General features: G+C 38.6%; 1 protein-coding gene and 1 pseudogene across 2 annotated transcripts in view; both read right to left on the reverse strand.

The window, feature by feature from the left end:
* Positions 1-670: 670 nt before the first annotated feature.
* On the reverse strand, positions 671-1,022 carry LOC112850124 (large ribosomal subunit protein eL33 pseudogene; annotated as a pseudogene).
* A 3,338-nt stretch (positions 1,023-4,360) lies between these two features.
* Positions 4,361-13,913, reverse strand: part of GAP43 (growth associated protein 43) — a 127,649-nt gene continuing 118,096 nt past the window's right edge. For both annotated transcript variants that reach the window (XM_086676326.1, XM_025914005.2), the window contains exon 3: positions 4,361-5,061. In XM_086676326.1, coding sequence (XP_086532452.1) covers positions 4,973-5,061 — 89 coding nt within the window. In that variant the 3' untranslated portion in view covers positions 4,361-4,972. The remainder of the gene's footprint in view (positions 5,062-13,913) is intronic.

Here is a 13,913-nt window from a genome sequence, read left to right on the forward strand (position 1 = left end):
TGAAGGTTTGGTCAGAGCAGCAGGCACAAGTTTATCTTTACTTTCTTCTGGAATCCACATTAGCATGTTTGCTTATAATTAAATGTTTTATGAGGAAAGAGAAATCAGCCTACTTTCCAAGTTTCTGAACTGAGTCACTGGATGGATGATGGTGGAAAAGATTGAAGGATGAGCAGAGTGTGAGCAGAACGATAGGAATTGTATTACGTCATGACTGAACATTTTAGACCCAAAAGACTACTTCATGCAGACATGGCCATAGTTTTGCTATCAATAGAACATCAGGAATAGTGCCCAGAATATGATTTTATTACCATTTGAAACATTCACCTGTTGGTGTTGAGGCCTTTTTCACTTGTCCTCAATGTAGTTTTAATTTTTGTTTTTTAAACAAAAATACGAGAGAACAAATCTACACCTTTACTTATTTACTTTTCAGTAAGTTTAAAATTTTTTTTTTTAATGTTTATTTATTTTTGAGACAGAGAGAGACAGAGCATGAACAGGGGAGGGGCAGAGAGAGAGGGAGACACAGAATCGGAAACAGGCTCCAGGCTCTGAGCTGTCAGCACAGAGCCCGACGCGGGGCTCGAACTCACGGACCGTGAGATCATGACCCGAGCCGAAGTCGGACGCTCAACCGACCAAGCCACCCAGGCGCCCCACTTTTCAGTAAGTTTAAATCCTTGAGGGATACAGCATCTCACAGGTTCTGTGGCCAATGGCTTTAGCAGGAAGCTTGCTTTGGAATTTGGCATGAACCATGCCACTGTTTCCATGAGCATGAGTTACTTTTCCCCAGATTACTCTGGTTTTGTTCAGTTTGCCACCAGGAGTCACTGTGTTGTTCCTTGCTTTGTACACATAGGCACATCTCCTGCCTAGACAGAATTCAGTTTCATCTACAGCATAAACACCTTCAATTTTAAGAAGAACTGTGTGCACTCCCTCTGGTTCCAGAGACCCTGCTTATGGCCAAAAAAAGTGGCCTTGGACCACAGCCTTCCAAACATATTTGTCATTTTAGGGGTCCTGTTCCCAAAAGGCATCCACAGGCTCCAAGATGGTGGGAAGAGAAAGACCAACTTAGTTTTAATTTTTATTAAAGTACTCCAGATGTAGATGTTTTAAAGATTTCTGCTCTTTTTTTTTTTAATACTATTTATTTTTGAGAGAGAGAGAGAGTCAGGGAAGGGCAAAGAGAGAGGGAGAGGGAGAAAATGTCAAGCACACCCCACACTCTCAGCATGGAGCTCATCACAGGACTCAAACTCATGAACCTTGAGATCATGACCTGAGCTGAAATCAAGAGTCATCTGCTTAACTGACTGAGCCACCCAGGCGCCCCCAGATGTAGATATTTTAGAAGCAACAAATTATGTTGCTTTCTGAACAGAATTTAGAATCTATTTATTTCCATATCTTGAATGGTCTATACTTCCTAGTATCACATTGACTTTGTGTGTGTTATGTATAAGTTAGAATCACATTGTTTTGTATCAATGTGAGGCTGCAATTATCCTTACTATGTCTTTTAGGATTATTACGAGCTTCTCTGATGTGTCCTTCTCCACCTTAAAAATTCTATTAAGGAGCCAGGAGTTTACAAAGCAAATAAAAACAGATATTCACAGGGGCACCTGGATGGCTCAGTTGGTTAAGTGTCCAACTTCGGCTCAGGTCATGATCTCTTGGTTTGTGAGTTCGAGCCCCATGTTGGGCTCTGTGCTGACAGCTCAGAGCCTGGAAACTGCTTTGGATTCTGTGTTTCCGTCTCTGTCTGCCCCTCCCCCACTTGTGTTCTGTCTCTTTCTATCAAAAATAAATAAAATGTAAAAAAAAAAATTAAAAAAACAAACAGATATTCACATGTAAAAAAACCAGAATCCCAACTTTGACCAGGAAGACCACTAAACAGTGTATATTAATATAGACTTACAATGCTATTGTTTTCAGTGTGACCATGAATTCAGTGGAAGAAGTTTAGAATTATCATTTGAAAAAGAAGTGTTTTTTAATTTTTGTTTTACTTTTATTTAAATCCAAGTTAGTTAACATATAGTATAAGAATCATTTGAGTAGAATTTAGTGATTTATCCCTTAAATATAACACCCAGTGCTCATCCCAACAAGTGCCCTCCTTAGTGCCCATCACACATTTAGCCCATCCCCCGACCTAACACTCCTCCGGCAACCCTTAGTTTGTTTCTCTGTATTTAGGAATTTCCTATGGTTTGCCTCTGTGCTAAGTTACAAGGATGTTATTTTGAGGTATAGATTTGGGAGATAAGTAAAAGCATTTATCCTACCAAAAAAAACTTTAAGGTAAAAGAATGCCTAAACAATATACTGCCAATATGGCTCCAACCCATGAAAGACCTTTATCAACATCATATCCCACACCTGTTGAGACCCTAATCGGATTATGGTTAAGTCCCAGATACTCTAAAGTCTTCTGTGGAAATCACACCAACTCAGAATGAAGTAAAAAACTCTTTTAAATTGGCTATATTAATGATGCTTCCTGACCCTTTTCTGTGTGGTTTTTTCTCCCAATTAAAAGTTTCACTCAGTATCAGTGACAAGGAAAGACCCTTTGATTCGGTAAGGACTCATCCCTATGTGACATCAGCTTTCTTCAAAACATTAAATAGGCACCAGCTCCACACAGAGCCGAGTAGAGTTCCTAAGGTGTAAGTTGTTCCTCCTCAGATCACTTATTTCCATGATCTTCATTATCATGAAGGCATTGACATAATTTTCTTTTCCTTGCTAGGGAATTCTATGTGCAGATGAGTGTCAGAAGCTGAAGGGAGTCCACTGGCCATGTTTGTCTATGGTGGGGACTCAGGGTCAGGGCAAAGTATGACTTGTTAGGAATTTGCACCAGGATTGATCTAGGAAATTTAGAGGAAAAAAGAACAGAATCAGATACTTCAGGATTTAAGAACATTGCTGTTTCTCATGGGAGCTGTTTACCTTCTAATACAGGGTACTTAGAAAATGGAATTAGAAGGAAATTTGAAAAGGATGGGTGCTAATGTACAACTTTTTAAAATATAGTATCACCACTGCAGGAACAATGATTATTGAATAATCAAGAATCTGATAGCTGACTTGTGTGGGGATACATCCAATAGAAATATTAACTTATTAAAACTGAAAAAGATAGAATGTACTGCATCAATACATGGATTAAAACAAAAGCCAGGGACGGGGTGCCTGGTGGCTCAGTCAGTTAAGGTTAAGCATCCGACTTTGGCTCAGGTCATGATCTCATGGCTCATGAGTTCAAGTCCCGCATCAGGCTCTGTACTGACAGCTCAGAGCCTGGAGTCTGTTTCAGATACTGTGTCCCTCTCTTGCTCTGTCCCTCCCCCACTCATATTCTGTCTGTCTGTCTGTCTGTCTCTCTCTCTCTTTCTAAGAATAAATAAACATAAAAAAAAGCCAGCAGTTTCTAGGAATTATGTATGTCTCTATAATATTTAACTTAGCAAAACCTAGAATAGCTTTCCATTGGATACTTCTCCAGAGTCATGAAAATATTCTGAGGTGATTTAAGTCAAGTCTTAGTGCCTGTTATGAGTTGAATTGTGCCCCTCCTCCCCAAATGCATATGTGACCTTATTTGGAGATAGGCTTTTGACAGAGTTAATAAAGTTAAGATGAGGTCATTATGGGGTCAAACTCAATAAGATTGGAATCTTTACCAAAAGGGGAAATTTAGGGGCACCTCGGTGGCTCAGTCAGTTAAGCATCTGACCAAGGCTCAGGTCATGATCTCTCAGTTTGTGAGCTTGAGCCCCACACCGGGCTCTGTGCTGACAGCAAGGAAATTGCTTAGGATTCTCTCTCCCTCTCTCTGCCTTTCCCCAACTTGTGCTTTCTCTTTCAAAATAAATAAATAAATAAAGTGTTTTAAAAAGGCAGAGGAGGGGATGGAATTTGGACATAGAGATATCCACTGGTGATGTAAAGAGACACAGGGAGAAGATGGTCATTTACACATTGAGGAGAGAGGTCTGAAACAGATCCTTCCCTCCCAGCCCTCAGAAGGAACCTACTCTGCCAACACCTTGATTTCGGACTTCTGGCCTCCAAAACTGTGAGAAAATAAATGTATGTTGGTTAAGCTACCCAGACTGTGGTACTTCGCTATAATGCCTCAGCAAACTAATACAGCACACAACAATCCCATCAAGGACCAAAGCGATTGGTCCTGACTGGAGGCTTAGGCTTCATCCTTCTTTCCCTTATCAGGGTCACTGATGTCAGACTGGGAAGCCACAGAGATGAAATGTGAGACGGCACTATGTCAAATCAACTAATGAGGAAAAGAAACACAGAGCCACTGGAGTTTGATTACTCTCATGATTTATTAATATTCAGATTGAAAAAGGAGCCTTAGAGCCGCAAGTTACGCTAATTGGCACATTTGCTTTATTTTATTTATTTATTTATTTATTTTCAAAACAAACTGGGTTTTTGATTTTTTTCCTTTTTGTTCATTCCATCACATTAAAAGGAGGAAAAGAAAAATGGTTTTGAATTCACTCGATATTTTGGACTCCTCAGATGAACGGAACATTGCACACACACTTGGAACAGAGAGAGATAGAGAGGAAAGTGGACTCCCACAGGGCCACACGCACCAGATCAAAAAACTTGGATACAGTGCAAGAATTTCCCGAAATGATTGGATCATCATTACCAAAAACTCGCCATAACAACACCAAGAAACAAAAAATGTTTAAGCCACACTGTTTGACTTGGGATCTTTCCTGCTTTTTTTTTTTTTTTAAATGTTTGCCACACAGAGAGAAAGAGGGCTAGTGGGTAGGAGAGGACAGACTCACGGACGTGAGCAGGACAGGAAGGGGAACTTCAGAGTGGAGTTGAGAAGAGGGATGGGGAGAGACAGGGTTCAGGAGAGGGGAGAGTGGGGACGTGGAAAGCCATTTCTTAAAGTTCAGGCATGTTCTTGGTCCGCCTCACGTTCTTCTCCTTTACCCTCATCCTGCCGGGCACTTTCCTTAGGTTTGGTTTCATCTACAGCTTCTGAGGAAGAAAACAAGAGCGGGAAGGGGAGAAAGGGGTTAGTATTTTGTCTCATCTCTTCATATGATAGTGCAATGCATGTCTCTTTTTCATACCATTTCATAAGAGATTTAAGATAAAAAGAGATCATTGTTATCTCACTAATATAATTTCCAAGTTCAGAAGGGTTTACCTCCAGGAGGCTCTTCAGTGACATGTATGGAAGAGCTCAGGAACAAAGCTGTGATATTAGGGGAAGGAGCCACTAAACAGAAATTACCACGGTCTTTAATCTCTCAGCCTTGCAATCAAGATATCCATACACAGGCTCTTCAAATAAGGAATTGACAACAAGCTTGTATCTCTTTTCAATCCATGTCAAACTGATTGTGACAGATAATTTCTGTGGATCGTTGAACAGCCATTCCAACTCTCTCACCTCTTATTAGTGGTGTCATAAAGGCTGGAAAGTAAAATAATTGAGTTTACAGATCCCCTTGAAGCTAGAGGTATCCATGTAACACAGTGATGGCCAATTAGAGATAGAATTCCTTGAGGAGGACCCGAGAGAAGGTCTTTGCTTTACTTTCTGTTATTCCTGATAACTGAGACATCAGACAATACCTGGTAGTATAGCAGCTATCTTGTGACCATGAGGACAAAAACTATACACTAAGGATGGTGGAGCAGAAAGGAGAAAAAACTATCATTGAGTGACCTATCAGTCTCAGACAACTTTACCTCAGACTTTTTCTTGTTATGTGAGATAAATAAACTTTAAACTAAACCATTATAGTAGCTTTTAGTTTCTTGCAGTCAAGAATATTCCAACTGAATATACTTATCCATAAGGCAATGTGCTTTGTTTAACATGGAAGACTGTGTCTTTTTAAAGGATAGTTTCTTCCTCAGGAAGCAGGCAAATTTTCTAACTTTTCTGCCTGGTTTCCTGATAGAACTCAGTCAACTGATTTCATGTGACAGATGGTTCACTAAGATGCCAGCTAGTGGAAAGAGAATTCCTTTGCCCTGAAATCACCCATATTGCTAACCCAAATTCCTTGTGTTGGGTGTCCCCCAGATTATCCCTGGTTTCAATAATTTGCTAGAAAGACACAAGACTCAGTATATAGTCCTATTCATGGCTATAATTTGCTACAGTGAAAGGACACAAAACAAAATCATCAAAGGGAAAGTTGTATGGGGTGAAGTTTGGAGGAAACCAGGCACAAACTTCCAAGAGCCCTTTCCCTATGGAGTCATACAGAATGTGCTTAATTCCTCCAGCAATAAACTGCAACATGTATGAGATGTCAGCCACTAGGGAAGCTCATCTGAGCTCACAAGTCCAGAGTTCTTACTGGGGGCTGGTCATGTAGGCACCCTCTGCCTAGCATGTACCAATTCCAGACTCCCAGAAGGAAAATGGATGTCCAGCATAAACCACGTTGTTTGCAACAAGTGTTTAGGCACAATAAAGACTCTTAGTTAGGAAATGGTGAGACCCTTCTCAAAATTCAAGTTCCTAGATTCCAGCCAAGGATCAACTTTACAAGCATCCTAAGAAGTGAGAGATGTTGAGACTAAAGAAATCGAGGCCTTTTAAGAGACCGCTAGAAGAGTTCACATAAGTGTATGTTTCTTTCAAATCAGTCAACTCTATATTTATATTCAGATGAAGTTCAACATCTACATACAAATAAGACAACTGCTGGAAATATATTTTTGGAATTCTTTCTTTGGAACAACCATCTAATAATATTCTTTTAAATCTGTCAGTAGCAGAAAATGTTTATCTCCTTAGAAATAAATTTGAGTTTTAGAATCAAATGAGGCTGGACTGGTAAATAAGGTAGCAGCTATGATGGTTCATTTTAATGTTACAACGACTAATTTTTGACCAAAATTTTTAAGTCTGATTTATTTTGGGAATTTGTAGCTGACTATCAGTCACTTTCCAAATGTAATTATTATAGTAAGGCTACCTACTATTACTCATAAAGCCATTTTATTGGGCCTAGCCTTCTTAAGCGACCATTATTACTCTTAAAGAACTGGGATACCAATCATATTTTTCAGGAAAAATTTTTGTATAAAACTAACTCAATTCTGATCATTGTAATACTCTATGTACCAGCATTGTCCCTTGTGGATTATAGAACTCTGGTGAACTAATGAATCAGCTAATTTTCTGCCAGAAGAAAGCTTTCAGGTTTATTTCAGTGAGTTTTTTGTTTTTGTTTTTTTGTTTGTTTGTTTTTTATAGCAATCTGGAATTTGCTCAGAGAATTTACTTAGTTCCTTAGCTCTACTCAAACTTTTGGATACTACAAGTATCCCCAAGGTGGTTTACTATCCGTATCACCCAGGAAACAATGAATTTAGTGCCCTCTTCAAACTGCAAAAAAACCAGAACATTAATTTAAACTGGCCTGAAGCATATAGAAGTTTCAGGTGTAGGAACAAGACAAGACTTTAAGCCTTTCTACCTGAAATAAAAACTTGGGAGCTATGAGGTAGATTTAAGGGAGGCTGGGGAACTTGAGAGAAAAGGTGGAAGCAGAATGTCTGTTTATAGAAAAGGAAAGAACATTCCAAAAGGAAAAACAAAAGAACAAAGCTTCAGGTAATTCTGAAAAGCAGCCACACTTTCTGTCTTCTGTCAGAGTGGAATCAGGTTAAATTCTCCCAAATGCCTGTACTTTCTCTTGTCATCCTTTGCCTGGGCCTGGGAGAAAGAGTGAAAATGGCACCCATCTCTTTATTCTGGCAGGAAGTGCTGCTGTCCACTCCTTGTTAAGAGAGCTTCAATATCTACATATTCTTTCTTTTAAATGCTTCAAAATATTTGAAATATACTTATTTATTCATTTACTTGTTCAATAAGTTGTTATTGAACACCTGTAATGTGCCAGACATTTTTCTAGATATTGAGAAGAGGTGGAAAAAACATTTAAGACTCATTTAAGTCTTTCACAATATACCTTTAACAGACAATGAAATCCACAATCATAGAATGGCAGGGAGAGAGGCCTCAAAGAACATCCAGTCACTAGACATAACTCTTTAAGGGTAACAACAACTTCATTTTTGCTCAACTTTGAACCCCCTGTGTCTAGCACAGAACCTAGTGCAGGGAAGGCCCTCAATAAACATTTGTTGAATGAAAGAATGGATAGACATCCTCACTTCATAGATGAAGAAGCAAAAGTCCAGATGTTTCCCTAAATCATACGGTTTTCTCATGACCTAGCCAGAACAAAAACCTAGAACTTCTACTAGTCTCAGTTTCCCATTACATCAGGTGGTCAAACTCGACCAGAGAAGGTCAAGATCAAATCAGTTTTATTCAGCACTAGAAACAGGTAGCTAGGGTCCACAGGCTTTTAGTGATCTAAAAAACTTCTGAGATTAAAAACAAACTGTTGGCTCCAAAATTTAAAATAAAAAACATAAAATTAAAACTGATGAAGTTCACTTAGTTGACTACAAAAGGGAACATGTCAGTCAACTAGCTGGAACTCAACTGAATACATATAATTATATACATATTATATTTTATACGAGATAAGATTAGTTTTTTATTTACTTGATATTACTGAATACTGAACAAAGGAGTCATCTCTGTGTTAGATGTAGGGATGACTAGCTGGTAGAAATAATATGTGTCAAGTCAGTGGATTCAGCTACATTTTTATAGGCCACCAGGAAATTATGGGGAGAAAAATATGGAGGAAGGAAACAATATAAAGTAAGAATCTTCCACAACCACAAAAGCAGAACAAGAACTCATAATGATATATTTTTTAAAGCATACACAAAAACAGAAACAAGCAAACAACAATAAGCCTACATGCAAGTGAAGGAAATGGTGATCAAATATGAAGCACATGCCTGCTCTAACCAGATCCACTTGGAAGGGAGACTGCGTATGAGTTTGTGAAAAGTTTTAACCTTAGACAAAGGGAAGTTATTGGAAACAGAATCCAAGTTATGTATAAATGGGTCCATTTGAGCGTGAATGCCAGAGAGAACTTCTGGATATTGCTAACTTGTTCCTTCTCCCTCGAATGCCAATTCTAAACAAGTCACTGTAGTTAATAAGTGATGTTGACCATATACTTATATATCTACAATTTCTTACCTGTTCTATTCAGCAACCTCACTCCCTGGAAAGAATCACAAATGACAACTTTCCTGGCCCTTTGTATAAAGTGTTTAGCTATAGCTAACATAGCTGAGCACCTCCTATAAGCTCACAACAATTCTACATGTATTTGTGTCATTTCATTTAATCCTTACAGCTCTTTAATCAGTCCATTTTACAGTTGGGGAAGCTGAGGTACTTAGTGAGATGAAGTTACTTACCTAAGTCTGTACTGTTTGTAAATGGCAGCAGTGAATTTCAAACTAGGACAGAGACATCTAGGCAGCTTCTAATTTAGATTCCTCTCCCTGCCCTTATCTTTGCCCAAGAAGGATGGGTGGGCTCAGAGAGGGAACCAGAGCAGGGGGTCCACAGGTGCCTAGGCCTGCAGCCTACACAGTTCAAAAACTGGTCTTAATACAAGCAGCTCAGAATGGAGGGGAGAATCTTGATTAGTCTTGAACAATATGAAATCTGGTCTTGGCACTCTCTGGCACTAATTACATAATTATAAATGCTAGGGATGAGTTAATATGTAATCTTTAGTATTTTGTGCAAAAACTTTGATCACCATGGTGAGTGTCAGAGATAAATGAATGGCTGAGGCCAGCTGGTCACTCCAATTATCATGATCCAATTAGGGTAAATAATCACATTCCCCATCTAGAGGATCAACCTCCCTCTGAGACAGTTATTGCTTACGAAGAGGCGAAGAGGCAGTGGAAGCTAAAGACTGAATGAGATTTTCAGACCAAGTGACACAGAACAAGTGAGTGCAAGTAAATGGGCCCAGAACTGGCAAAAGGGGAAAGCCTGAAGTCATTGATGTGATTGTTGAAAGTCAGCAAGTTAAAGAGTAGAAAGTGCTTTTTCTTTTTCAGTTTAGCTCTGAATAGCAATTTTGCTCGTATTAAACATGGAAACCTAATATTATTAAGACATTACAAGAAAGGCAAGTTTAAATGAATCATAGGTTATGCATGTACCACATGACCAGTGAACGTATTTTCATTAACAGTCATTACTATTCAATACCTAGTAATGGTTTCTCCCCCCCAAATCAGTCTTCACCAAGGGAAATCAGCCCCATAAATCCAGTTTTATTATGAGGCATAATGTATCCTCCCAAACAAATAAAAAAACCAAAACACCCAAATCCAAAAACTGATGATGCATTTTAGTAGTTTGGTCTAAAGGGGGGGGGGGGAGTATTTTTTTTTAATGAAATTGGCAGTATTTTATAATTATATATATTAAATTATTAAATATTTAAATTCTCAAAAACTATATATAGTCACTTTGAACAGGTGACGTTAGCTTCTGGTAAAGACCTGTAAAATTCTCTGGCACTAGCATTTTAGCCTTGACAAAAACATTACTTCTTTCAGACCCAAAGACCTCTTAGAAATGACCATGTTCATTAGAAGTCTCCATGAATTTTATCATTTCTGTGTTAACTTAAAAAGAAAGCATCATAGAAAGTAAAGTCATGTATTCTTAATGTTCTGGAGTTAAACACACTAAAAAAGGGAAGAAAAAGTGTGCTGCTCATTTATTTATTTATTTATTCAGTGAAAGGTCCTGAGCTTATGTGCATTCTACATGTTTCAAATATAGCAGTGGTGCTATAGCAATGAAAACACCAAGTAAGATAAGAATCCCTACCTTCCTGGAAATTATACACCAGTTAATCACTAGCACATTTATATGGCAGTGCATTATTTGTTGGAGAAGGAAAAAGTGGTAGCTGGACAAGAAGCACTCAGCCCAAAGGGGCATAATTTCTCCTGGATTTGTAAAGTTGAGTATCTTTAATAAGTTTCTAAATACGGAAAACCCTGGTAACTTTCACATTCTCAATCCACAACCATCATTCCTAAGGAAGATCAAGACCATATTAAAACAGCAATAAAGGGGCACCTGGGTGGCTTAGGTGGTTGACCATCTGACTCCAGCTCAGGTCATGATCTCATGAGTTTGACCCCTGCATCAGGCTCTTTGCTCTTAGTGCAGAGCCCGCTTCAGACCCTCTGTCTCCCTCTCTCTTTCTGCTCCTCCTCCCACTCTCTCTCCCTAAAATAAATAAACATTAAAAAAAAAAAAAACAGCAATAAAGATGGAAGTCATTTCTTTATGTATTTGAAATAGTGTGGTGGTAGCCTTAAAACAGTAAGGGGACCCAGGTGGATGCTTTCACAGTGGTGCTTGAAAGATGTATGCAAATTGGCTCTCTGATCCTTACTGAAATAGAGTCTAGAAGCAGCTCTTGACTTGATGCATCCCATTCATTTCCTCGAAAGGGTGAGAATAGCACGTCTGCACATTCTGTCGGGAGCAGATACCAGGAGCATATGCAGCAGCGGCTGCTCGCGTGCTCAGTCGGGCAGTTCCGCTGCAGTGCTGCTGGAGGGATGGCGGTGTTCCCAGCTGCTATCGCCTACCCTGAGCTCTAATGGCCCTGTTTACTGGCTCCAGTCCAGGCCCCTCCTCAGCCCTACATTACTGAAATTAGGTTGAGTGGATTTCCGAGTAAAACATTATCTCTTGGGACCTGCCCAGCTCTCCCCAGCCTTGTCAACATTGATTAAATAGAAGCTGCTATCATCCTGGGGCCATGCCTACAATTACTCTACCAACCACTCCAGGCTGGGGTGTTTGCTTTCCCTTTCTATTTTCACTTTTCTTAAATATTAAACGTTATCACCTCAAAGGCTCAAAGGAAAGTAACAAAAAAAATTCTGAAGCTAACTCACACATATCCCTTTGTCACTTACATGGTCTTCCGCTGGAGCTGTGTGCCAGATGTCAATCTGGAGCCTGGATCATGGCTTTTGGTGGGCACTGGGATCCACATTTTGACCTCCACTTTTGGCCACTTTTCAAATCTTGTTTTACATTTTAAATTTCTTTCAAAGCATTGAGCCAGGATACACCATTTTCATGTCAGCAGAATGATGCAAATATTACCTATGCCCCCCACCTCTTGCTTTTTGAGCCTTCTGAAGAGAGGATAATTCTATTGCTTCTAACACTATTCATTTGAGGATTTTAAAGAGTACCAAGCAAAAATTTAACCAAAGAGAAAACTCAAAGGCAGCATGATGGTGGGGTCCCAATGACATCTGAAACTACATACACATGTTTACTTTTCTTAAAAGTTTAGGCCTAGAACCAAGCTGATTTGTATTCTAGCCTTGACTTTGCCACCAATTAGTCATATGATCTCAAAGAAGTTATTTTTCCTTTCTATAAAATCTATACAAATTCTATAAAAACATGAATAATGACTATTCCACCTTATTGCAGGTTGTTTGGAGGTTGAAACAAGAAATCTGAAAGGACTTCATAAAATTTTAAGTGCAGAATGAAGTACATTGAGACTTAAAACCAACCTGTGAGATTTGGGTAAAAAAGACCCATCAAGTTTAATATTCTTATCCCAGGAAGATAAGAACCATTTCCCAAAGGAAAACAAAAAACAAAACTTCTTTCTCAGATAATTGATTAAGAGGACTTCTCCCCTAGAATATTCCTGTAGTCTCTGGCTCTGATCAGAAAATAAGGATACACGTGATGTATTAATAAATAATAATAAATTTAGTTAAATTTAGTAGATGTGTTAATAAATAATAATAAATTCAGTTACAGAAGTTGGGAAAGAATCTAGGATCTCTAACGTTTGAAATGAAAGTCAGTGTTTTTTTGGTCTCTCTCCTTCCTTCCTTCCTTCCTTCCTTCCTTCCTTCCTTCCTTCCTTCCTTTCTTCCCTTCGTTCTTTCTTTTCTGAAAGAAAAATGACCCAGAGATTTTTGTTTTGAAAAAATTAAAACAAAAGCCAAAGAACATACAAGTTGACTGGCCTTGAAAACTTCTTAAACAATCTCAGTAGAAAATGTCTGCCAAATCAAAAAGAATGAAATCTTGCCATTTGCAATTACGTGGATGGAACTAGAGGGTATTATGCTGAGTGAAATTAGTCAGAGAAAGACAAAAATCATACGACTTCACTCATATGAGGAATTTAAGAGACAAAACAGATGAACGTAAGGGAAGGGAAACAAAAATAATATAAAAATAGGGAGGGGACACAACCTAAGAGACTCTTAAACTGGAGGGGTTGTGGTAAAGAGGATGCGCTAAATGGGTAAAGGGCATTAAGGAATCTACTCCTGAAATCATTGTTGCACTATATGCTAACTAACTTGGATGTAAATTTAAAAAGTTAAAAAATTTTAAAAAAGGGAAAATGTCTGCCAAACCATCAAAAATTAGTGTTCTAGCTTCTGCCCCCATTATAAACATGCAGAAAGATTTTAAAAATTGCAATTTATGTGTCTTGCATCGTTGCCCTAAATCATTTTTGGAAAAAGATGGTATAAATGAATAAAATTAAACAGTGTTAGCATTTCTTACCATTCTCATAATGAATAAGTCAACTTTTAAAGGTTAAAAATGACAACAAAATTGGAGGAGTTTTACTCTAGCATAACAGTCAAGGCAATTCACCACCTCATTCTTCCCCTCAGCTAAACTATGTGCCAAATGGGCAGTGGAAGCTGGAGATCTAGTGAGACACAGCTTTCTGTTAGTCCACAGGAGGAATGGAAGATTGGGAGTCAGCATGAACAATCCGTGGCTCCTCAGACACTGAGAAATATGGAGAAAGGTCACATTAGGGATAGAAAAGTGATGCTGTGATATTGAGTGTTGCTAATAATGATGATCA

Source organism: Puma concolor, chromosome C2 (assembly GCF_028749965.1).
Source record: "Puma concolor isolate L17-30 chromosome C2, mPumCon1.1.hap2, whole genome shotgun sequence".
In the NCBI taxonomy this organism is placed as follows: domain Eukaryota; kingdom Metazoa; phylum Chordata; class Mammalia; order Carnivora; family Felidae; genus Puma; species Puma concolor.